Below are 24,737 nucleotides of genomic sequence, written 5' to 3'. Positions count from 1 at the left end.
TTTTTTAAGCATCAAATATTTATTTCTTCATTTTTTTTTGTTTTTTTCTTTGTTTGATAGGTGAATTGATATCATTGTTTTCCTGTGCCTCTAAGAGATTTTGTCACATATTACATCTCACAATAACGCCCAATTTCAGGTGATAAAATATTCCCTCCTGTCATTCTGCTGCACTAATTCATTTTCCCAGAAGATTCATCCTGCATGGAAGACAAGATACCACAATTGATTATATCCTGGATATCACAGGGGAATATTGTGTCCAGGAAAATGGGTTAGTGACACTCACCGAACTCGAATCTCCAGCATCGGAAGATTGCGAAGGATCACCTGTTGAACTGCGCTCCCTCTCAAAGTCACTCTTCTGAGGATTTTCCTCGTCCAGCTCGTATATATTGATTGAGTGATTCGATTGGGCATGCACCATTAAATCCCAGGGATTTGTAAATGTCTCCTTGCACACTATACAAATCAATTTTGTCAAATGAGCTGCTTTGACCAGATGAGGCAGTTTACCAAAAATTTTCCAAAAAAAACAGCAGTGGTCATCACCAAAAAAGATTTAGTCACACAAAAATTGTCATAATTTCTGGGACACCAGTTTTTTTTTTGACAAACTCACCGTTCGTGGAAATTGAAAATTCCTGACATTTGCACGTCATTCGCAGTTGACAGTAGGTTTTCTTGTGATCCAGAATGTCTTGCAATTCCGTAAAATGCTCTCGGCAATTGCCACAAATCAGGGTATCGGCATTGTCTGGAGAAGAAAAAAACATGGACTTGTCATGCAAAAGAAGAATTTGAACTAAGTTTTGACATATGGAAACGTCAAATTTCAAATTCAAAATTGCGCAACGGAAATCTATTTTTTGTGTATTTTTTTGCTTTTGGGGTGCTTATTTTTGAGAAATCAATTAAAGTAATCTTTTTCTTAAGCTTATTCCATTAACTGTAAATTATGAAACTACATTACGAATTTCAGTGTCAGTTGATTCAATTCTGTGTATTGATTTAAACATCGTCTGTGTATCATGTACATCTGTAGTATGTAGTTCTGCCTCATGGCCTCTACACACTAGAGAAATTTATGTCTATATTGAAGAATTTTTCCTACAAAAGCGTAGGGAATTTGCTTCAATATGGACATAAAGTTCTCTAGTGTGCAGAGGTTATTAGTCTCATGTGTTAATTTTAGCATCAAGTATTATAACAACACATTTTTTGTATTTAAAATATTTTTCAGTATCTTTTATAATTCTTCAAAAATTTTTTGTTTGTTACTGATTTTTTGACTTAAAGTTATACTAAAGTAATACAAAATAGGTTTATTTTTGCTTTAATTTCATCTAGTCACAAAAACTAAAAAGCAGTATTTTTTATCATAATAATAATATAATTTGAGCTCTTAATCCTTTAAGGACGAGACGATTTTTTCTGACCGAAAATCAACAATAAAAATGAAACTAATAAACAAAATCAATGAAACGTGTTACATATAACCTTGGATAATCCAATAAAACGTCATTCGGTGTATTTTTTTTACCACTTTTTGCGAACAGCCTAAAAATTTATTAAATTTTTTTTGGCGATATCAATGTATGATAATTTTCACTATAACGAAAAATATTAAGTATTTGTATTGTACTTTCCATTCCCAAAAGGATTTTGTTTAAAAATAATTTGCAACATAAAAAAATAATAAAAAATATTTATCAGTGTGGTCATTTGAAAATTCGTTATTTTTAAGCTTAAATATCTACTACATAAGCAAATAGTTGGAAATTTGCAAAAAATATTCTAGATTCCTATAACTTTCTACTTTATGATTTCGTACATACATTAGAAAGAAATAACTTTAGGTAATCAGGAAAAATTATTTTCTCTATGGGACATGGGTGACCAAATCGTCCTTAAATGGTTAAACTTATAATAGTATAACATTTAAATTTAAATTATATTTTTGGATATTTTTAATTATATTTAAACCATCTTTTTCCACTCTTAAGGTCAAGATTATTCTGAGTAAATTCATACCAAGTCAAAAAACAAAATGTTTTCTGTTATCAGAAGAGCAGCTAAACTCCTAAACTCGTACTCAAATGAATGATTTTTATATGTTTGATTATAACTTTATTTTAAAAAACAAAATATGTCGAAAATCGTATCTTTTTGTGTAAAATTTTCCCAAAAATCCACTTTTTTTCAAAAATTCTACGTTCAATCTATGCAGAGTAATCGTGACTAAGATTTGTTCAAATCTTAATCTTAATCGTGACTATCCCAGATCGTAAAGTAAGTTTTTCCAAAAAAGGCCTCTCAAAATCAAGTTCCAATGGATGAATTTTTAAAATTATAATATGAAGATTTCCGAAAATATAGTTAAAATGGTGTATTTTTATGTGTTTGAGAGTTTAAATTTATTAATTTTCTTTTATTGTATTAAAAAGAGTTGTAGATATAATATGCTTTTTTTTTTAAGTTTTCGTGACTTACGTAACCCCTTAAGCTTCCGCCGCGTTTATATCTAACCTTTGCAATGTATTTCTTAATATACATATTTATTTTGTATTAGCTCTAAACTAAACATGTTTTAACCCTTTAAGGACGATTGGAACACCGGTGTCCCATAAAGAAAATAATTTTTCCCGACTACCCAAAGTTATTTTTTTCTTATGTTTGTACGTAATTGCCAAGTAGAAGGTTGAAGGAATCTAGGATATTTTTTGCAAGTCTCTAGCTATTTGCTATATACTAAATATTTAAGCTCAAAAATGGCGAATTTTTAAATTCTCAAATTCATAATTGATTTTATTTATTTTTTATACTTCTAATATTTTTTAATCAAAACCCTTTTGGCAATAAAAACTACAATACTCATACGTAATATTTTTCATTAAAGCGAAAAATATTATTCACTGGTATTGTCAGAAAAATTACTTAAATTTTTAGGCTATTTTTGTCCCTACCTTTCATAGAAGCACAAAATACATCAAATCAGACTCTGTTGGACTTTCCAAGGTTAGATGTAAGACTTATCATTGATTATGTTTCTCAGTTTAATTTTTATTGTTGATTTTCAGTCCGTGAAAAGTGTCTCGTCGTTAAAGGGTTAACTGTTTTAGTTCTATGTGTTAATTTAAGCATTTGGCGTGCTTAAAATGAAATTCGTGAAGTCATATACACTTTAGTTCATTTCATTTAAAGCTGCAAAATCACATAATGACTATGGGTTTATCCATTTAAATTCTATGTATTAATTCAAGCCTTCGCAGTGCTTATATCAAGCCTTTATATGAATATTATATAATAAATATACCAAAAAACGGTATAAACCTATTCCCTCAACTGTAAAGAACACAATGCCAAATTTCTTATTCGTTATAAACTGAATTTTTGATGAAAGAATTATATCATTCATAAGATCAAATAGTTTATTCTCGATCTTTTTTTCATACATTCTTCTTAACTTCTTTGACTCCAAGCTATAAATTTTTCAACCATTCTTGCTCTAAAATAAACTTTGAAAATAATAGTTTCAATGGTTTTCAGTTCTATGTATAAATTTAAACTCTTGGGTTTTTTTTTGTAAAAAGCTTTTTGAATTAGAAACGTTTCTTTTGAATGCATTTTATGCATTTTATGATCTCAAGCTACAATAGTATTCGCTATAATTAAGTTTTAAGTATCGCATATAACAATTGTCCCCGGAGCTTCTGAAGGCTAATTAAAATCCAAACAATAAGAATGAGATGTTAAAATTGCAAGGAGGGCTGAATGTCACATTTGTAGATGGAAAATGTTGATTTTCCCCTTTAAATTCACCCTGAGGAATTTTCCACATCAAAAGCATAGTAAATTTGCACTCTAGCATCAGCCTGAATTCTTGTGGAATAAAGCCCTTGGCATTTGCTCATGCAGAAAATTCTGTTGCGGAAAAATTTTCACAGTTTTCCCAGCCCCTTTGTACCATCTTATGGTATTTTTGAGGGTAGAAAATGATTAAGGCAAAAGTGTGTCAAGTGAATAATTGAAAGAACAGAATAAAAAAACTTACTGTACACTTTGAAGTTATCCGCGAAATTGAGTGGCTTGTGTTGGGTCTGGTCGAGATTGTGATTTACTTGTTGCACCGATGTATGTCCATTGGTTCTTGCACTATCTTCATTTTCCAGCTTCCACCGGAAGAGTGGCTTCTGCCTGGGCTTGTGGTGTTGCTGGAGAAAGATCTGATGGTGCTGATAGCCCTGTGTTAGTTGGAACAAATTCAATTTAGTTTTTGACGAAATGCCAGCCAAGCGATTGTGCTGCTGCTGTTGCATTAACCGTTGCCTCTTCATTGGTTTCTGCAATTTTCCTTGGAGCAGTGTTGACGTGTATAAACTGTAAAGGGAAGAGTTTCGTGTGCTATCATCTTTCTGGCTTTCAATGTGCTTATAAGATGCTTTTTGATGGATATGAAATATGGCGGGAAAATTGCATGAGAAATTGCAGTGAAAGACATAATCTTAGTATATATGCTACATGCTCATGTTTCTCCTCCTAATTACGACCTTTCTGCGTATGACCATGTTTTTGACAAACACCTCAAAAGTGTCGAAAGCACACAACATCTCCCAAAGAAGCCCAATCTGTAAATTTTCCACCCAGAGGCGATAATTTCCTTCACCAGCAGCATCATGATGATGAAGATGGGAGAAGAAAGAGCCCCATTGTTGGTCCCATAATGACCCAAAAGTGCCAATTAGACGTGCATCATTGTTGAGAGTGCCACAGAAATATCCGTAGGAGTGTTTGACCAATCTGTTGGTTCTTTGTTGCCCTCGAGGGTTTTCTTTGTTCACTAGCACCTTATCCACCCACCCAGCCCCCTTCAACCACCCCATACCCATTTCATATTTTTGTGGTAAAAATTTTCCACGCAATTGTCGAAGACGTCCAAGAATATGGAATGGCTCTGTTGTGCGCTTAGAATTACATAATAATCGTGTTTGAAGTCGTGTTATGCTTCAAGATTTACCATCACACACATCCTGGGTGACACAAGAAATGATGCCAGAGAGAAGAAGAGGAAACACGACCATGTCACATAAAACTGTCAGCAACAGATATCATGTCATTTGTAGATTTAACTTGTCGACAATCCTCTTGTTACGAGAACATTATGTTACTTCAAGTGCCACAAAGAATTTCGCAACACGGCAGAGGACAATGCTAAAGTGCATAGATAGTGTGTTGAGAGGAGCATAGGCGCCACAAGTTTTCACTTCGATACTACTTTGGCCAGAAAAGTCAAGCCGAAGTCTTGAACAGTTCAAATGTATTCTATTGTGTAGCTAAATAGAATAGAAAATGTATATAATGTTGAAAATAGCTAAATGAAATGGAATTTAGAAAACTAATAAAGATAATTTGGGCAATTACATCCTCTCTCAATCCCTTAATAATAGACAGTGGCATGATATTTCCTATGTTTCCCATATGTTTCTAGCGAGCCGAAAAAAAATTTGAATTTATTAGCTGTTTTCTGTCATTGTAGAATATATTAGTAAAAAATACTAATACAAAATAAAAGCCAATTTAATAACGAAGAGGCAACCGAAAACCCTAAATTGGCAACCTGCGTAGTTTTGGAGATATCTCGTGAAATGTGTACGAAAACAGAGAAAAAATTACACTGAAACTGGTCGCATTTTTCAGAGCTAATGTCACCCCCCTGATAATAGACATTGTATATAAACTTCTGATTTAAAATGACTTATAAATCACAAATCATTCACTAAAATTTGATAAAAATCGGTAATATTTTACCGATACTGACTTGTTTCTAGTTACAAACAATACAGATATACAATATCAAGACTATAAAAATAAATTGAATTTAAAGCAGATTGGTTGAGAAATGAGCTCTTTTGTGGATTAACTTTGATACTGAAAAATTCAGAATATAGATTTTTGCAGTCTTAGTACATGAAGGGCAAATTATCGGCCTGGACTACCACCAAAATATACAGTGGCGGCCAAAATAATAGAATCAAATTCGCAAAGACCACTATTTTACCTTTAGCATTTTTGTTTATTCCAATTCGTTGAAATAATTTTGATATAGAAACGTTTTTATAATAATCTTACGTAAAATAAATATTGTTTTGGCTGCTAGAGGTCTCTATTTTTCACAGAATAGATCAATAATAAAATTTAGTTTGAGCAATACGATATGACCACTTCCATTTAAATTAAAGAATGTGGTCTATGAATCGAATAAGTTTAAATAAAGTCATATTTAGAAACCATAAATGACAGTTTTCTATTTTTTTTGGCGAAACTGAATATTATTATTGACGTATTCTGTGTAAAATAGAGACCTCTAGCGGCCAAAACAACCTTTATTCTACGATTCTAATAATTTTAAGATTTCTACTTCAGATTTAAATCAACAAATTGGGAAAAAATACAAAAATATAAGCTTTTCAAAGTGATTCTATTATTTTGGCCGCCACTGTGTACGAATATGAAAGGTATTATTGGAGCTGTTTTTTGATATGATTAATGTAACAAAAACTTAATAATTAGGTGCAATTTTTCAATGGAACCCAGGAGTTTAATGCCAAAAAAGCATATAGTAAAAAATTATTAGAAATGTTAGGGTAACTGTATACGAAACTTTTCCGAAATTCTGAATATTTTTCAAATTCTCGCAAATAGCCTGGGCTTCCAAGTGTTCTCAAAAAAAAATTCATATTTATCCCAGGTTGCGTTATCCATTCTAAATTGAACGATTTAAATTTAAATTATACAAAATTATTTTACACAATTTTAGATTACACGTTTTTATGAAGAAAATATTTGTGTATCTTTACAACAGTAATCATGGTAAAAAAGTAAACTTGATAATCTTTATATATTTTTTTAACTATATGCAAAGAATTTTCTTTTATTCTAAGGATCGTAATGAAAAAGAAATTTATACAAATGCCTTGGAATTATTAGCTATTGCACTAAGTAAGCACAATTTAGCTTATAATTAATTTATTTTATTTCCCTTCTCAAAGGAAAGTATTGAGGCATTATTGTGAAACTCTAATTTTAAACTTTTAAATAGGTGCGATTAGAAGGAATCACACCTAAAAGTAAATAAAAAATAAAAATTTTATATTGCGGTAATGATTATACACAAATTAAATTACAATCGAAAAACATATTTTTGATCAGCAAAAACTCCTTTTTTATCAGTAAAAAAAGCAAAGAGCGGCAAAACGTCTCAGGCTTAGTGAAGTACTCGAACTCGTAACTTAGATGCTATGCCTCAAAAGTATTTTCGCATCATTTACGTTATTAGACTTCTTTATTAATTCAAATAATGGGGAAAAATTAATATTCACGAGTTCGAATATTTCGCAGAGTTATTCCCACTGGGCCAGTTTTTTTTCTCAATTTACTGGTTCAAAACCGATAGGCACCGGTTTATATATAATTTAAAACATCGTCCAAATTAGCTTAGATATAAAAAAGTGAATTTCGGATAAAAATGGCTTATCGGCTATGAACTGGTTCATTACTGGTTCATAACCATTCAACTGTTCAACGAGCCCAAACATGATACGGTTCGCTCTTTCAACTTTTGACTTTGAAAAACCGTTTATTATGAAAATCGCACAACGCGTTTTCGAACAATCCCAAAAAACATGGTTTTCGAGGGAAATGAGCGAAATGAGACAGGTGGCGAAAATGAGAGGCATAATAAAGGTCCTTAGGTAGACTTATGGAGGTTACCCAAAAGTTACATGTCTGTATCTCAAACCGTTTGACTCTAGCGCTGGTGACAGCCGGACGGACAAACAGCGAGGCGTCAGAAAACTTGAATGTTAAAATTGACAAAATTTTGTTGAAAATTCGAGGAGTTGAAATATATGTATATATATAACTTAAAATCGAGAGATATCTGCTCTCTTTTTGGAATTCGATCAGTAATAGATTATAAGTCCTTTTTAAGCGTGTTTTCGGCCAATTATATCGGTCAAGGAAATTATAACACGGTAATGACTTTTGTACTTTCTTCTCCTTTATTCTCTCAGTACGACGTTTCGGAGGCAGATTTCCTCCTTTTTCGGGTCTACAAATACATTTTTGAATAGATTTACAAATAATAACAACAGTCTCATGTAAGTGGAAAATTCGGGAAAAAATGTCTCAATTTTTTTCCCGAATTTCCGTGTAAGTGTTTTGAGACGGTTTTAATTGCTTGTAATTTTTTTTAAATTCTCGGAAATTTGATTCAAAAATGCATTTGTAGACATGAGAAAGGAGGAAATCTGCCTCCGAAACGTCGTACTGAGAAAATAAAGAAGAAGAAAGTACAAAGGTCATTACCGTGTATAATTTTCTTGATTAAGGGAAACTGGGACACCACCAAACACGGGGTACCACCAAACACTAATTTTTATTTCTAAACTACTTGGACTATCTCGACTATTCCTTCAGTGGACAAGCATCCCTTTAGTGCCTATAAATTCCTATAGGCCTTATCCTCTGAAGTCGAATATCCGATTAAAAAATCGCAGTGTTTGGTGGTACCCCGTGTTTAGTGGTGCCCTAGTTTCCCCTATAAGTCCCTTTGAGTCAAATCGACAATTCCAGTGTGCATTCAAAGGAGACTACAGTAGAGCCCCGCTGTAGTCCATCGCTCTATAGTCCACAATTTATCGACCGTTGATTTCAAAACACTGATTTAAAGCTAGGTTATGTTTTTTTTTAGTATGCGACATGCAATGCTGTCATAATTATTTTAATATTTTTGCAAACTTTATTGAGTATTTGTAATAATGGTGATCCATAATGAAGAGAGCGAGGACAAGTACCACAATCGCAAAAGAAAGTGGAAGCCGTCGAGCAATTTCAATACTAAACGTCTTTGATAATTTTAAAAAATGACATTGACTATAGTGCGACCCAGGGGCATGACATTTCCTATGTGTTGCATATGTTTCTAGCGAGCCGAAAAAACTTTTGAGTTTATTAACTGTTTTCTGTCATTGTAGAATGAATTAGCAAAAACTACTAATACAAAATAAAAGCCAATTTAATAACGAAGAGGCAAACGGAAAACTGTAAATTGGCAACTTACGTAGTTTTGGAGATATCTTGTGAAATGTGTACGAAAACGGAAAAAATTACACTAAAACTGGTCGCATATTTCAGAGCTAATGACACCCCCCTGGTGCGACCCAAGTGTCAAATCTGGAACCAAATATGGACTATAGCGAGGCTCCACTGTACTTTTGCTCTAAGCTTCCATTTATGATTACCGATTACTTTATATATTAACTAAATTCCATTTCAGTTAACTATTTTTACAAAAATACTGCCATATCTTTCGCAATTGCACGAAGTTTATATATTTTAAACAAGGGAATTAAAGAATAATTCAACATTTTAATTTTATAAAATATTTTAAATTATCAGTCAACTTTTATAATTTTTGATGGTGTCACATCCATTCGGTGTTTTCAATTAACAAAGAAAAAAATAAAAGTCACAGGTGAATACCAACTCATTTTTTATGAAGTTTGACACACTAATTACAGTCATTACAGGCGATTACCATCAAAAATGATTTTTGTACAAAAAGATTTTTATCAAATTCACAGATAATTATTCATTTCCCTCCCAAAGTTTGTGTCTTAATTTTGCTTTCATGGAAAATTTACGTGATAAATTAATTATATTTCGATGACAAATCAAAATTTAACACGTGTAAATAGAAATTAAGCCATTCACCAATTTCCTAATTTCTTCCCCATGAATTTTCTTTTGTAGCTCCAACGATTTATTCAGAGACAATGGGGTGAGGGGGCGTATAATTTTTCTGAGTGTAAACACTCTGGGTGTTGTTATTGTCTCAAGAAGAGGCGGATGGAAATAATGGAAAATCAACAGAATAATGAGATATAAACATTTATAGGGAATAAATACCAAAGTCTCAAGTGTTCTTATGGCGTAAATATATACAACTCTCTTGTCCACTTTTCACACCCTTTTTCCACTCCATTTTCACAATGGTGGTGTAAATTAAATACTGCAGGAGGTTGTCCTCCTCGGTAAAATAAAATTTTCAAGCCCATTTTCCCATTCTGCCAACTGGCTTTTCCTCTTTGGTTTTATTCTGGGTGAAAAGCCGACAGAGTGGGAAAATTGCTACTTCTTTGTGGTGGTTAGAGGTGGCAATAAAAATTAAATGGTAGAAAAAAAATGCGGGAAAGGGGTATTGTTGCTAAAGCATCTACTGCGTGGAAAAATCTGAAGGGCCTTTAAACAAACCAGCAACAACAACAAAATGTTTCCGTAAATATTTACTCCAAAAATTCTCACGGATATTTAAAATCACAGTGTAAATATTTGCAATTGGATCCAATTGAAGAGAGTTTGTTACATCGAGAATAAGAGACACGCACCAAAAATTATTCACCCACTCACGAGAGTCATAAAATTTCCCAGCACACAACATGAAAATTTCCAGACAACCATCCAATTTATCCATGAGTGCTAAAAGTACTTTTATAATGTAAATCATTGTTCAGGGATGAACCATAGTGCAGTTGGTGATGGAAAAGTTTGATGGTGCAGAGATAAAATAACAATTTATACGTACATGTCCTGTCCAATTTTCGCCATTTGCAGCTTCTTGCGTCCAATTTGATGTGCCTTGGGCTCTGACACAAGATTTACATCTGTGTGAAAGGCAAAAGAAGAACTTATTAAATTTATTGCCATTTTCATTTAGTGCTTCAGGGGAGTTGGAGATTCATGTCGAGCACACCAAAAGGATAAAATAGCTCCAAGGAGGTGAGAGGAATCTCTGATAGAGAAATGAGACTCACACAAAGTAATGATATAGGGAACGGAGATGAAACTTTGACCATCAAACACAGAGTTGATAGTTATGTTACACTAAGTTATTCAATAGATATAATTCCAATCATCAAAGAGCAATAAATTGGATTTACTGCGATTTTGATGGATTGTAAAGTATTTTTGGCACAGATTGATTAAATATTGTATTGCCTTATTCATAGAGCACTATAACTTCACAATCGATATAAAATAGGGGAGATCAGGGTAAACCTTAGTAAGGAAATGAAGCTCTTCATTGATGGGATTAAAATTGATAAATGTTTCAGTAAATATGATGATGTTAATTAAATATGTTAATTTAATTCCGGTTCATCCTTCTCTAAGAATGCTTGAATTTCATAAAATAGACAAAGATATCCCCTCGTTCATATTTTTAGATCAACTGTCTTTTTGCAAATTAATGGAAAAGTTGACCTACTCCCAAACGACTGAGTTCCAAATCCAAACTATCCACGAGGAGTTAATATTATTTAACCCTTTGATGACTAGCAGGACATCGGTGTCCCAAAAACAAAAATATTTTTTCGAATATAGAAAGTTATTATAGTGTAGAATCACCACTTCTCGCCAGTGAGTGACCCACTTTTCGCCACTTATAATGAAATCGCTATTTTTCGCGATTTATGAAATAAATGATCCGCAAAGTTACTTGTATTTTTACTGCTGTTAAGTATAAAGTCGAAAAATACTAATTATTCGCTTTTAATTTACGATTTTGAGCATTTTTTATAGCAAAATTTTAAGCAAGTGCATCAAATCCAATATTTCTTACCAAATATAATAAGTGTCATCAAATTTTCATCAAGCAAAATGTACCTTTTTGGATAAATAATTTATCTATTGAATATTTAATTACACTTGTGGAATAAATAAAATTTGTATTTAGTTAATATTTCATTTTATATTATATTTATATAAAAATAAGGCATGGCGAAAAGTGGTAATATATTTAAATGATTTTACCACCTGTCGCCATCTCTTTTCAATAAGCGACGCTAACTTCACTTCGTAGATTCTCACTTGTCAAATCTACTTTGTTTACTTTATGCAATACTCCAATAATTTGATTTATCAAATAAAAGCGAAGAAAAATCATTTAAAATGAATAATAATAGGGTGATCATGAGGAAAGAGAAATACTGAATGTATTCTTTGCATCATATTGCCCAAAATAGTTGAGTTTGAGCCTTTCCAAGTGGGTGGCGAGAAGTGGTTACAGAACTGACGAAAAGTGGTAAAAAGTAGCGACGAAGTGGTTATTTCTGCATTGTTAATAAAAATCAGTTTTTTAAGTAGTCTAGGGTTAAATTGGAGGACTATTGTTTTCACGAATCTGCAGCTAATAAATTTAAGTAACTTTGTGTCAAATTTGAGTTATCTTGTAATAGGGGTTCAAAAGTTACAATAAAATTAATTCCCATTTTTCATAAGCATGGTGATAAGTGGTTACTCCACCCTATCCTTTAATAGTCCGAAAAAATGGTTTTTGTTTTTGGGACACCAGATGTCCATTCGACCGTAAAGGGTTAAACCTCTAGCAGTTCCCACATGTCAAGGCATATAGCGTAAACACATTTCTACAGCATTAAAATTTGCATTTACTGTGCTAATTTACATTTACCTTCAGAAAAAATATCAGTAAAACTATGATAAACTGTAATTAAAACAACTGTAAATGAATTATAAGCTTTGTAATCGCAGAAAATGTGATTTTTGATACTGTCTTGAGATAATGTCGTTTAAGTTCACATAACAAGACGCTTCAAGGACTTCACGTTATATCATAAAAGCGGTCGCAAAGCGTCCCATGCATTGCAAAATCCTCGAACTCCTGAATTACATCCTATACTTCAAAAGTCGGAAGCAGCCAAATCCCGAAAGGGCCGAAATCCAGAAAGTCAAAATACCGAAAGTCCAATATTCTGAAAGGGATGAAATTATACGTAGGAAAATGTGTAGAATAATTTCTGAAGACACAGAAAATTTCGCTTTGCCCTCAGCAAGCGTGCGTGAAATCGTGGGAGTAGGTATGACACTTTTAAGAATTCGGGATTTTGGCTTTCGGGATTTTGGCTTTAGGGATTTTGGCTTCCGGAATTTTGCTTTTAGGGATTTTGAACAGGACCCGTCAAAAGTATTTTTACAACATTTACCGTTTACTAATTCAAAATCGATTTAAATCGTATCGTCAATTACTCAAAAGATCGCCCAACTTAGCTCAGGAGTAATAAAATTAAATTTCGGATAAAACCGGACTGGAACCAATTCAGACTTGTCAGAAATTCCGAGACCATTCCAACGAGCACAAATATGATACTGTATTTTTGAGAAATATGATCTCTAGAGCCTTCTTAATCTTTGACCTTGAAAAACTATGTTTAAGAATAATTCAAGGGTAGAGTATTTTCGTATAAGGGGGAAATGTCCGCCTTCTCTAAAACATATCCAAAAATAAAAAAAGTGCACGACGCGTTTTCGACCACTTCCAAAAAACGTGATTTTGGACAGGAAAGAAAGGGGTATTAGAAGTTTAGCCTTTAAATATCTAAATGAATATTTAAAACACAAAGATTTATTTGAAAATTGTAAGGAGTTTTTTTGGTTAATTTTTCATTTACTCTTGGTTAATCGACATGCAATTAATTATTAAATCTCATGAAATATTTATGTTGCATCGCAGTCTCTTATTTGCCAGAGTTAGAAAGCACTTATGTCTGGACCAGAAAACGTTATTGGACTAAACAATTTTAGGAGTTTAAATTTTTAATTTCTACGATAATGCGTTGTATTTTAATAAAGACAATATCCTAATTTTTTTTTTAAATTTCTTTGTAATATTTTTTAATTTTTGATTCCAATTTAGTACAAACAATTCTTATAGCTTAATTTTTTTATTGTTTTCTAATATTAATTGTTGAATTAATTTATATAACAGCAAAAAACAATTGAACAGGTAAATAATAAATTTGAGTAGTAAATAGTAAAATCGTTAAAAGATGTAGGGGAAAGTGCGCTATCTTCGGACGACTCAAGCTTCGGACAACTCAATTTATTTTCTATGTTCCTTATGGATTTCACCCACAGCTCTTTTCTGGAATTCTGATTATCTTTACAGCAAATTGTTATGAATAAGAGCACCTAGTCCCCGGCGAGTGGCCTTCAAAGTTGGAGCCAATTTCTTACTTTCACATACAAATGCGTATGGGAATTTTTCTGCACTCGTGATCGTTATGCTAAATATTTAAAAAGTGAGAAGTTTTTCCGTATTATAAGATACCTTTCCGTATGGAGGGATAAATATACTAAATTTTTGTTTAAATAAATTTTTTCCTTGGAGCACTGTGAGCTGAGTCCGAGATCAATTTAGGAATTGGCTTCAAATCAAATAACTCCATATAAAAAGCTCAACTTGCCAGGCGCTTGAAGAGTACTATGCCATTATGCATTTTCTACTAATCTGGGAAATTGGGGCTCCACTGAACATGGGCTAGAACCGAACACTGATTTTTATTTCCAAACTTCTTGGACTATGATGACCATGATGACCATTTCTTCAGTGCACAAGCATCCCTATAGTATTTATGAATTCATAGAGATCTCGTCCTCTGAAGTCTAAATTTAAAAAAAAATCACAGTGTTTGGTGCTACCCCGCGTCCGACGGTGCTACAGTTTCAAGAGATATGTTTTTTTTTAAATTTAATATTTGGATAATTGAAAGTTTCAAAAATGAAAATGTTTTTAAAACTTGGTGATCATACTACATTCAGGTGAAGAGATATTTTAAATTTTTTCAAAAGATAAATTACAGAGGCAACATAGAAAATTACCAATTTCAAATGGTTCTCCTGAAAAGTTGTTATTCTGAATAGCGTAGTATGGAATGAAAGCGTTTATTCAATGCCATCACTAATTTAAGACTTAATAGTGTAAGCGTAATACTCAATATTTCAGCTTGAGTATCTCAAGCTAGGCTTGAGAAAATGAAAAAAAGATAAAGGAGTTCAAGGTCATTTCTGTATTTGACTATCCCTAATATTTTTTTTTCTTTAAATAATATCGTCCTAGGTATTGTTTATATACGTAGCGGAATCATCCAAGTCTAATAAATTTCCTTTATAACATGAATTCCTAATCCCTTTCCTGAATAAAATTCAATTGTGTTTTAATAGCAAATATTTGTCATAGAATAATAAATTTGGATAAAAAAGTTTAATAATTATCTAATAATCCTCAATTGATTAATCTATTTTGTATCTAACTCTAACATTTCCACACATTTTTTATTCATCCAATAAAGACTTTCAACACACATGACTTATCCATTGACTTCTTCTCATGTTTCCTTAAGAAAGACACTGTGCTCAGGAGTTGGAGAGAGTGGACAGAGAAAAGTTTTTGAGGGTATCATGATGGACTCAATGGTTGGGTGGAATTTTGGGGATAGCTGGAATGGAGGGTAAAGTTGCTAAAGAAGGCGAAAAATCTCGAGGTAGGTGAGCAGATGGAAGATCTGTGATGCCACAGAGTCACGTACAATTGGAATTGAGGTGATTTTCTCCGAATTGGTTTATTCACTTTATTTAACTGATAGAGGATGTGATTCTTCTTCCTGTCTCCATGGTTCTGGATATCCTCTTTTACTCCTGTTGATATTCTAAGATCGGATCACGTGTTTTTTTTCTCGAAAGGAAAGAGAGGGAGGAACAGCAGAAAATGTGGATTATTCAGTGCAATGGAGACGCCGGGTGGTTTCATTGGAGAAAATTCAATTAGTCAGCAATTAAAGATTACAAGACAAAAAGAAAGCCCCAAGAAAATCAATTGCAGACGCGATACATCGACAGATTACAGAGTGCTGGAGCACTAAAGCATTTTTCTCCGGACGTGTTCAGAGCTTCGATATAGCTGCTCTTGAATTTATGGGAGTTAATTTCTTCTCTTCTCGAAGAGGAAATGACTTGAAACGAACAATCGAAATGGCTATGGCTGAGAAATTATTTCCTCGCTCTTTTTCGAAAGGGAGACGAACCCTGAGAAATTCTTACTCTCTACCCCTACCTCTAATTCTTTAGCAAAATCCTTGACGATTCCCAGGAGTTTGAGGTTTAAGTATCAAACTAATTGTTTTGACTCTTTCTCTCCTCCTTTTGGTCAGAGTTGGTTGGGAAAATGTGAAATATTGAGTGAGGGGATTAAAAAGTCTTAACTTACCGAGCACTTGACTTAAAACCGTTCTTCCATCTTCTCCATGACATGCTTTTCTAGCATCGAAGGGATTTGCATACTGCACAAATGCGTATCCTTTGTGCATGGAAATACCTGTGGAAAAAGGTTGGACAGTAAGTTACTTTAAATCATTTGACTTTGTTAAATTCAAGATATTTTAATGGCACTGCAAAAATAAGCAGTAAAAATTAAATTGGGCTAGGAATAAAAAATTAGTAATAAAATTATCATGCAAGTTTCGACAGAGGAAAAACAAAGAGCTTTATTTTGCAAAAGTTTATATTTTTTACTTGGTGAAATATAATATTTTACTTTTTCGGTAGATTACTGACGGCAATTCATATACGAAGGTCAAGGAGATGGACTCCCTCCGGATGCGTCAGGGGGTGCAATCCTTCCAGGACAGGAAAACACAAAATTCTTTGCCAAAGCTTTCGACGCTTCAACGCGTCTTCCTCAGTGGCTAAAAAGGCGGGAAATTTTATTTAGACAATGTTCTTACATTTCTTTGTCTTGTAACTCACTCAAATCTGTGATTTGTCTCTGAAATTTTGTCCGCACTGTCTGTCTACTACTCCAAATGAGGATTTACTAAACATTAAAAATATATACATAACATAAATAACAATAATGTGCACGACTTTCTACAATTACTCTAATTTTTCACTATAATTACCAGGGAAAACTGGGAATTCGTCGCGGGTACTCCTTATTGGACATTGATATGAGGCCAACTGTTTTGTGTATGAATTATTTAACAACTATTTTTCAAGCCTTTGTGGCAGTTGTTGACCTTCTTCAATTTTTATAATTCCCCTAGATCATAGGCAACCGTCTTAGCAATCATTCTCTCCTTGTCATGCAATCATCTGAGCAATCCTGCATATGCATTATGTACCCCAGAGATGTCGGAGCGTTTGTTTACAGTGTCCGGGAGATGTCTTTTTATGTGCAGTGATTCCAACATCATCCACAAATGCTATGCAAAGAGGATGATGTTGGAATCACTGCACATAAAAAGACATCTCCCGGACACTGTAAACAAACGCTCCGACATCTCTGGGGTACATAATGCATATGCAGGATTGCTCAGATGATTGCATGACAAGGAGAGAATGATTGCTAAGACGGTTGCCTATGATCTAGGGGAATTATAAAAATTGAAGAAGGTCAACAACTGCCACAAAGGCTTGAAAAATAGTTGTTAAATAATTCATACACAAAACAGTTGGCCTCATATCAATGTCCAATAAGGAGTACCCGCGACGAATTCCCAGTTTTCCCTGGTAATTATAGTGAAAAATTAGAGTAATTGTAGAAAGTCGTGCACATTATTGTTATTTATGTTATGTATATATTTTTAATGTTTAGTAAATCCTCATTTGGAGTAGTAGACAGACAGTGCGGACAAAATTTCAGAGACAAATCACAGATTTGAGTGAGTTACAAGACAAAGAAATGTAAGAACATTGTCTAAATAAAATTTCCCGCCTTTTTAGCCACTGAGGAAGACGCGTTGAAGCGTCGAAAGCTTTGGCAAAGAATTTTGTGTTTTCCTGTCCTGGAAGGATTGCACCCCCTGACGCATCCGGAGGGAGTCCATCTCCTTGACCTTCGTATAATATTTTACTATTCGAGTTTTATGCCTTTTAATTGGCTTGCGCAAATAGTTAATTTCAATTTCTCACTGTACTATTTTAAATCAGCCATCTTTTTATTTAGCTTGAATATTTTAAAAGTCATGAAAATCAAGAAATACACAAAAATCTGAAGAACACTACAGAATAATACAAGGGTTCATAGTATATTTTTATTCTTTTTGTCTGTTTTTTTTTTTTCAAAACATGTCTGTTTCTTTCCAAGATTTTTGCTGAAAGTTTTTTCTCAAGAATTATCTTATATTGATCTTAAAATTTTTATGGTAAATACTTCTTTAAAACATAGCATTTTAATTATAAAATTATTTTAGATTATTAATTTATCTCATTAATAAACTATACGTATGCCAGAGTTCACGAAGATATTTATTTAGATAGAATTAATATTAAATATTTCACTTAATAATTTAAAATAGATATATGTCAATATTCATTAATATATTTTTAAGATAAAATAGAAAAGCTAATATTTTTCCTGTGACCTCTACATCGATCGACATTCCTTTATAATGTCGCTTGATTTCTCTTTTAACGTTTTTGACAATGATTTTTCTATATTTAGAATTGTGATAATCGATTTTTATTCCGCTGTCTCTGCTACAATTATTCGACTTCTTTATCAAGCAACTAATCAAAAACTAATTGAAGTGTTTATTACTGAATCATAGCTTCCCAATGTAATAGACATTTTAGTAAAACGATTTAACTTTATGAATAAAGTGTAGTTTTTCAATGTTTCTTTATCGCATTAGGATTAGATGAAAGATGAAGTGTAAAAAGATCTTATTAATCAATATCAGGCTAATAATTTTTCAGAGAGCATATAAAATAAGCTTAAAAAGAAGACATAGAGGAGGACGAGGCAGTTTCATCCATACTACTTTTTAGTTGCTCAATTTTGATAATTTCGTCTGTTAATATAAGATGTTTCTTAGTGTTGAACTAATTTCGAACAATCAAAGATAATTATAACCCTGATTATAACGCTTTGTTACTTGTCTTTTTTAGTATAACAGTTATATAACAACAATAAAGCAATTATTAACAGAATAGTAGAATAATAGTATAATAGAAACTTTAACAGAATATTTTTTTAAATTTTTTTTTTGAAGTGTAGGGGGTGGTGGGGCTACTTTGAGCTGTGGGGCTAGATTTTGATACGACTTTTTCGCCTATTTCTAAATCCACAATTAATTTCTCTATCCAAATTACATCATGTTAAAGTCCAGTTTGCATTAGTAATATGGGAAAAAATCGTATAACAATGTAACCCCACAGCTCAAAGTAGCCCCACTTCCCCTTACTGTTATGAAAGATATTTTTAAAATTTCGAACTTACTCCATTAAAATAGCTAGTAAACATTTTTTAATGAACATTTGATGTTGCTTTAACTAAAATATTTTATTATTAGTCACAGAAAATTTCCATTGTGAGTTTGCATAAAACTACCCCTCACATACGTTGAAAATATAAAGCGAAATTGGCAGAAGTGCGTTAGAATTTGTCGAGTGCCAAATATCTTAATAGGGGGAACTGGGGCAGATTAGTCACGAATAAAATTACACAGCGCGATGTTATAACTTTGCTCAGAAAGAATATTGAGCATATTACTTTTATTCAAAGTATTTAATTCCCTCCCTATTCATTGAAATATTTATCAATATTTAAACTAGTTTTCCATTATAGGCAAAGAATAATTTCATTTGCTGGGTAACTCTGCCCTGGTCTCACTTATAATCATGTAATAACTAATAAGACTACGACTACATCTGTGTACTTCAACAGATAACTGCATTTGTTCAGAAATTCGTGAAAATAAGACATATGAAAAAGATTAATTTTAATACACTTTTATAAAATTAATTTGTAGATCTCAAGCGAGCAATCCTACTGTAAATGATTTTGTGGACATGGAGCTTTAGTGACATAAAGGATTTATATCATTCCTTTCAAGGAACTATGAAAAATATGCAAAATTGAAACTACCCCTAAATGAAACTGCCCCATTTTTCCCTATAAGTTTTTTGATTATATAAAAAATTATTAAAAATAAACACTTATTCATACCCCAAAGTAAAAATTTTATACAAATAAGAGTAGGGGAGACCGAGGCAGAATTAGCCATGTATAGTATTAGATAGTGGTATCTTATAGTTTGCCTTTGAAGGAATATTGAGGAAACCACTCTTTATTCTAAATATATACTTCCCTCACTATTCATTGAAATATTTATCAACCTCATACAAACATTTTTTGTACAAATTATACGCAATGAAAAAAATCATTTGGCGGCTAATATACCCCGGTCTCCCCTATATGTATATTTATACATATTTAGAACAAACGTAACGGGCCAAAATGTACAGAATATTTAGATAAAAAGTTTGTTTTAAGCTTGATAGATGGGACCGATGGGACTAATATTGACAAATCCATATGACTTTTGAAAATGTGCCTACTTTCAAACGATATAATGTACCAATTTTATGACAATGTGTTTGTTTGTAATTGAACAGAGATTTTGATGCAACAAATTGTGATATTTAGAAAACAATGAATCCAAAACAATTTTATGTGATGATTCATTATTTTGTGATGTATACCATTATGACGAAGGTTAGGCTAGATGTAATCAGGATCAAAAGCAATCATTATCAATCGTAGTGATATTTGTATTTCAGTAATCACTTATACAATGTCATATCCTGCATTTGAAGAATCTGCTAAGTTTATTAATAGCACTACCCAGTAGCACCTCTCCGTACGTATACGTAATGGACACTTTATATGTTTTTCCATGTACAATGTGGTACATTTTCTATTACGTTCTATCACATGAAAATGTCATCATCTATAGACATTCAGTTTTGTAACAATTGCAATCCACGAGATCTCCAAAACATACCAATGAGCGTTGGTTTTACGACCTTAACCCATTCAGTATCAGTGGGTCACTGAAAACATAGGGTTGTGGCATTAATTATGGCCTGTCTATCCATACTCATGACCTTTTCGCACAAAACTTCATTTTCTGTCATAAAATGATTTCTAATAACTACATAATTAAGCATATTTATTGTATTATGATAAGTTTATCCCATATGATTCTTTGTAGGGGGAAGTGGGGAACTTTTGAAAGCGGGGTACCTTTGAAATTGGGATTTTTCAACTATTTTTAAATAAAATTGAGCCTTCTCGTGATATAATTTAACCGCACAAACAGATTGGGAAGCTGAATTAATTTATAATATGGCTTAGTCCCACTTAAACATAGGAGAAAAATCCCAATTTCAAAGGTGCCCCACTTCCCCTAATCATTTTGTCACAAAAATTTCGATGCGGCCGTAAGTAATGACAGGCCATAATGGTGCTATTCCAATGGAAAAACAACATGTGTTTTTATTATTTTACTGTTCTCAAGTGCATCTGCATTATCGACTTTTCTTTTTGTTGGTGCCAATCTCGACTGTTTTACCCGCAGTCCTCGGTGTGTTCAAAAACCACCAAACAGTCGGGGCAGGAACCAACGCAAAGAAAAGTCGATTATGTAGAAGCACATGAGAACAGTAAAGTGCTAAGAAAGAATTCCATTATTCACTGGAATAGCACCATAATGCCGCAACTCTAGAGATTTTTTTAAGTTGTAAGGGAAGAGTACCCCGGATCGGAATTTAAGAGACATGCTCCATATTTAGTTGAAAATATAATCCACAAAACATTATTTGCTATTATTATGTATGCTAATTGATACATTAGTGATCCCTTTCACTATATCTGCACTTTTGAATTTTTAATTTTTACAATAAATTAATAAAAAAATATGTGTAATTGCAAACTTGCACTCTGTACCTCGGATCGTCAGGAATTTAATCAAGTGTCTCAGGGAAAATTGGTTTTATAAATTAAATCTGAGTTAATGCACGTATTCTTGTGAGAGTTAATTGGTAAAAAGTAGCTAATAATTTTTAAAAAATCATTTAATATGGAGCAAGATTGTGGTATTAACCTGACGATCCGAGGGACACTGCCGATCGCTGGTACTCTTCCCTTATCTTTATTTTCTAAATGGAAAAAAATAATTTTTTAGGACTCCTCTGAGCCAATGGTTTTCAAAGGGTTAAACGTGGATGTACAAACGTATTGCATCTTTATTTTGTAGTAATTTTGAAAGTGATAGCAATAATATAGCAGCAGAAATAATGGTGGTAATAATAGTAAAATATTATGCTTTTATTAGTTAGCCTCGGAACTTATTTAGTTATGTGTAATATGGGGTTAATAAGTGACTAATTGAGCAAAGCATTGGTTTTGTGACACAGAGGTCCTTGGTTTCGATCCTAGATCGAACTCTGCCTCGTGTTTCGTCTAAAGAATTTTCGACACATCTAAAGAGACGTTCTTAAAGCTTATAAGAGAATTACAACTGCACAGTAACAGGTGTGTTTAAATAAAAAAAACAATATAAAATAAAATTAAACAAAAGTACAATAAATTAAATAAATATTTATGATAATTCACTTAATATCGTCTGATGGAACAAATAGGGAAAACTGGGGCACCACCAAACACGGGGTAGCACCAAACACTGTGATTTTTTATCAGATTTTCGACAAGACCTATAGAAATTTATAGGCATTTTAGGGATGCATGTCCACTGAAGAAATGCTCCAGATAGACCAAGTAGTTTAGAAATAAAAATTAGTGTTTGATGGTGCCCCGTGTTTGATGGTGCCCCAGTTTCCCCTACTATGTTTTTAAATAAATTATAATACTATTTTTGATTTGGTCGATTAAATATTAAAGTTGTGATTATGTATAGTGATGCACCACTTGGGTAGTGTTATCTAATAAGACATTATCATATCAATTTCAATTTTATTTGAATGCTACTTTAAAATGAAATTCCAAAATTATTCAATTCAATTTAATTTTTATTTAAACACGGTACAAATTATAAATTTGTGGTTTTAATACCATTTAATTCTAATAAAAGCAAGTTACTTGCTCTCCTATATCAAAATAAAAGAGAAATTGTCTAATGTATTGGATTATCGTGACATTGTCTGCTTATTGGCTGAATCCTTTTCAATTAGACTCCAAGTGGATGCCACTTGAGACTGTTGGAGTTCTAGTCAGAGAAATTCAATCTCATGCACCAAATTAGATGTGAAATGTGTGCAATTATTGAATTTGTGTCGTGAAGATCAAGTTGATGGTGTCAAAGTTGGTGGGTTGGGAAAATATTGGTTTGGATTTCTTACCCAAGAGACGTCCATAGCGCTGAAATATCTTCTCAACATCCGTCTTTGAACACTGGAACGTGTTGAGATTCCCAACAAACACTCTGGAGTGGACAGACAGTGGATCCAGAGAATTTGTGTTGTTCGACACCACTGACATTTTCATTTTCATTTCACTGAAAAGAAAGTTGAGTCCTCCAACTGGTTCACCATCAGCTTTTCCACCCTTTTTGGCTTTCAGTGCGGGGGGTGGCTTTGTGTGGGAGGCTTTTCTCAACTATATGGCTTTCTGTTGTCTGCAATTGAAGGCATAAAGTGTCCCACTTTAACTCGATTTTTCTCTAACGCCAAAGAGGATTTTCTTCTATTTGTTAAAGCACAATTTTTAAATAAAATAGATTTTTTTTGGCAGAAAATTGATCATTTGCAGATGAAGATGGCAATTTAGTGACTTTAGCGCAAACGACAAATTTAATTACATTTCACGATGGCTCATTCTGTCTCATGAGATGAAATTAAAGGTGGGATAAAGAACCCACACATGATGCTTAAGTGAGCAGCACATAAAGTTTGTATGCTGAGAGTTTGGAGTCTTACATGGTGTGTAATTAAGTTTAAATCTAGTGGAATGAAATTCTAATCGGTTGCAAATGCGCATCTAAATTGCTTCGAAAACTCAATTACAGAACTAATTTTGCCTCCATGGCTCAAAACTATGAATACTTCTTCACTTTTCCTGTTATTCCTTGTTTTTCTTTTTCCCATCCGCCCCAATGGCCTCCCACCACCTTCATAATCTATGCATGGGGAAAGTTAAGCTTCCCTGTCTTTTTTGGCTCAATCCCCAAGGTGATTGTTAATTTTTCAGCCGTTGATATTCAATTGCAGGAAGGTATGGGCTTAGTACTTTATTGCCTGTGCTAAAGATTAGTAAATTCTGAGCTATAGTCGTATCACTTATCTCAAGAATAAGAAAAAAAAACCTCCGCCTAATGCCCATTTTCGCAGAAAATTGAGCCCAAAAATTGCCATGTATCACCTCTCAAAGCACTTTAAATGAAAAATTACCCGCAATATTTTTTTTGCCCTTCTTGCCTGGAAGAAATTCCTTTCACGACTCCCAGAGAAAATTAGAATTCACTTTTATTCACTATAGCATGATTTTCACAAGAATGAGAATCTTCCATCCGTCTCAGACCACGGAGGAGCCTCCTCCAATCAAGCGCGCTTAGGTGTAATTCACACGTACAAGACGTGAAATGCGAAACTCTACCACCCCTAGAACCCAGGAAGTCACTACCCCGAAGTCTTCGCGTGCTTCTTTTTTATCCTATCGTCAGTCCAAAATTCCAAGGACCAGCAAAGCGTCCTCCGCGTACCGTGAAAGTATCGAGACTGATGTCTGCATAGCACGGTGATTTTCTGGTGTTGGATTTTCTGTGAAAAGGGGCACAGCATGAGGGGAAAATTTTCCGGTGGGAAATTCGTGCCGAAGCATACACAGAGTGGGGAAAAGTCTGAAGTGATTTCCATGAACAAACAGCTTCAGGGGAAGTTTCTCCAACTACGGAAGAATTTATATTCATTCCTCTGGGACAGAGGGAAAAAAGTGTCAATATTGCCGAAAAAACCTGACAAATATTTACCATCTAGTTTCAACCCCTTTCTCCTCCCCTCGAAAAGCGGATGATGTGATAAGGATT

The 24,737-nt window shown here is 33.1% G+C and overlaps 1 protein-coding gene and 2 long non-coding RNA genes across 5 annotated transcripts; 1 reads left to right on the top strand and 2 right to left on the bottom strand.

Annotated features, from left to right (window-relative positions):
• Positions 1 to 24,434, bottom strand: LOC129800370 (uncharacterized). 3 transcript variants are annotated; one of them, XM_055844707.1, is made up of 8 exons: positions 24,103 to 24,434; positions 23,056 to 23,330; positions 16,121 to 16,228; positions 10,646 to 10,724; positions 4,055 to 4,380; positions 623 to 757; positions 290 to 489; positions 1 to 200 (listed from the first exon to the last, which is right to left on the bottom strand). In XM_055844707.1, exons 2-8 carry the CDS (start codon positions 23,204 to 23,206, stop codon positions 174 to 176), a joined length of 1,026 nt encoding a protein of 341 aa, XP_055700682.1. In that variant the 5' UTR covers positions 23,207 to 23,330; positions 24,103 to 24,434; the 3' UTR covers positions 1 to 173. The 3 variants fall into 3 exon arrangements, with proteins under 3 accessions (XP_055700682.1, XP_055700685.1, XP_055700684.1); XM_055844710.1 differs by having other exon boundaries at positions 290 to 462; XM_055844709.1 differs by lacking the exon at positions 24,103 to 24,434 and adding an exon at positions 23,514 to 23,811.
• LOC129800374 (uncharacterized) lies at positions 16,500 to 17,072 on the bottom strand. The gene is made up of 3 exons (XR_008751620.1): positions 16,812 to 17,072; positions 16,660 to 16,726; positions 16,500 to 16,598 (listed from the first exon to the last, which is right to left on the bottom strand). It is a non-coding gene; the product is annotated as an uncharacterized LOC129800374 (long non-coding RNA).
• On the top strand, positions 17,161 to 17,733 carry LOC129800373 (uncharacterized). Its single transcript, XR_008751619.1, has 3 exons — positions 17,161 to 17,421; positions 17,507 to 17,573; positions 17,635 to 17,733. It is a non-coding gene; the product is annotated as an uncharacterized LOC129800373 (long non-coding RNA).
• Positions 24,435 to 24,737: the final 303 nt, after the last annotated feature.

This window comes from Phlebotomus papatasi, chromosome 2 (genome assembly GCF_024763615.1).
Source record: "Phlebotomus papatasi isolate M1 chromosome 2, Ppap_2.1, whole genome shotgun sequence".
Classification (NCBI taxonomy): domain Eukaryota; kingdom Metazoa; phylum Arthropoda; class Insecta; order Diptera; family Psychodidae; genus Phlebotomus; species Phlebotomus papatasi.
Note: the sequence above shows the minus strand (reverse complement) of the source record. Positions and strands in the feature narration are given on the sequence as shown.

Bases quoted from the DNA above. Each gene is read 5' to 3' on its own strand.
- LOC129800370 (XM_055844707.1), bottom strand. From the start codon at position 23,206: ATGAAAATGAAAATGTCAGTGGTGTCGAACAACACAAATTCTCTGGAT. The intron at 10,725-16,120 runs GTAAGTTAAGAC...CCTTTCACACAG, and splicing joins GGTTTTAAGTCAAGTGCTCG to ATGTAAATCTTGTGTCAGAG. The intron at 201-289 runs GTGAGTGTCACT...TCTTCCATGCAG, and splicing joins ATGCTGGAGATTCGAGTTCG to GATGAATCTTCTGGGAAAAT.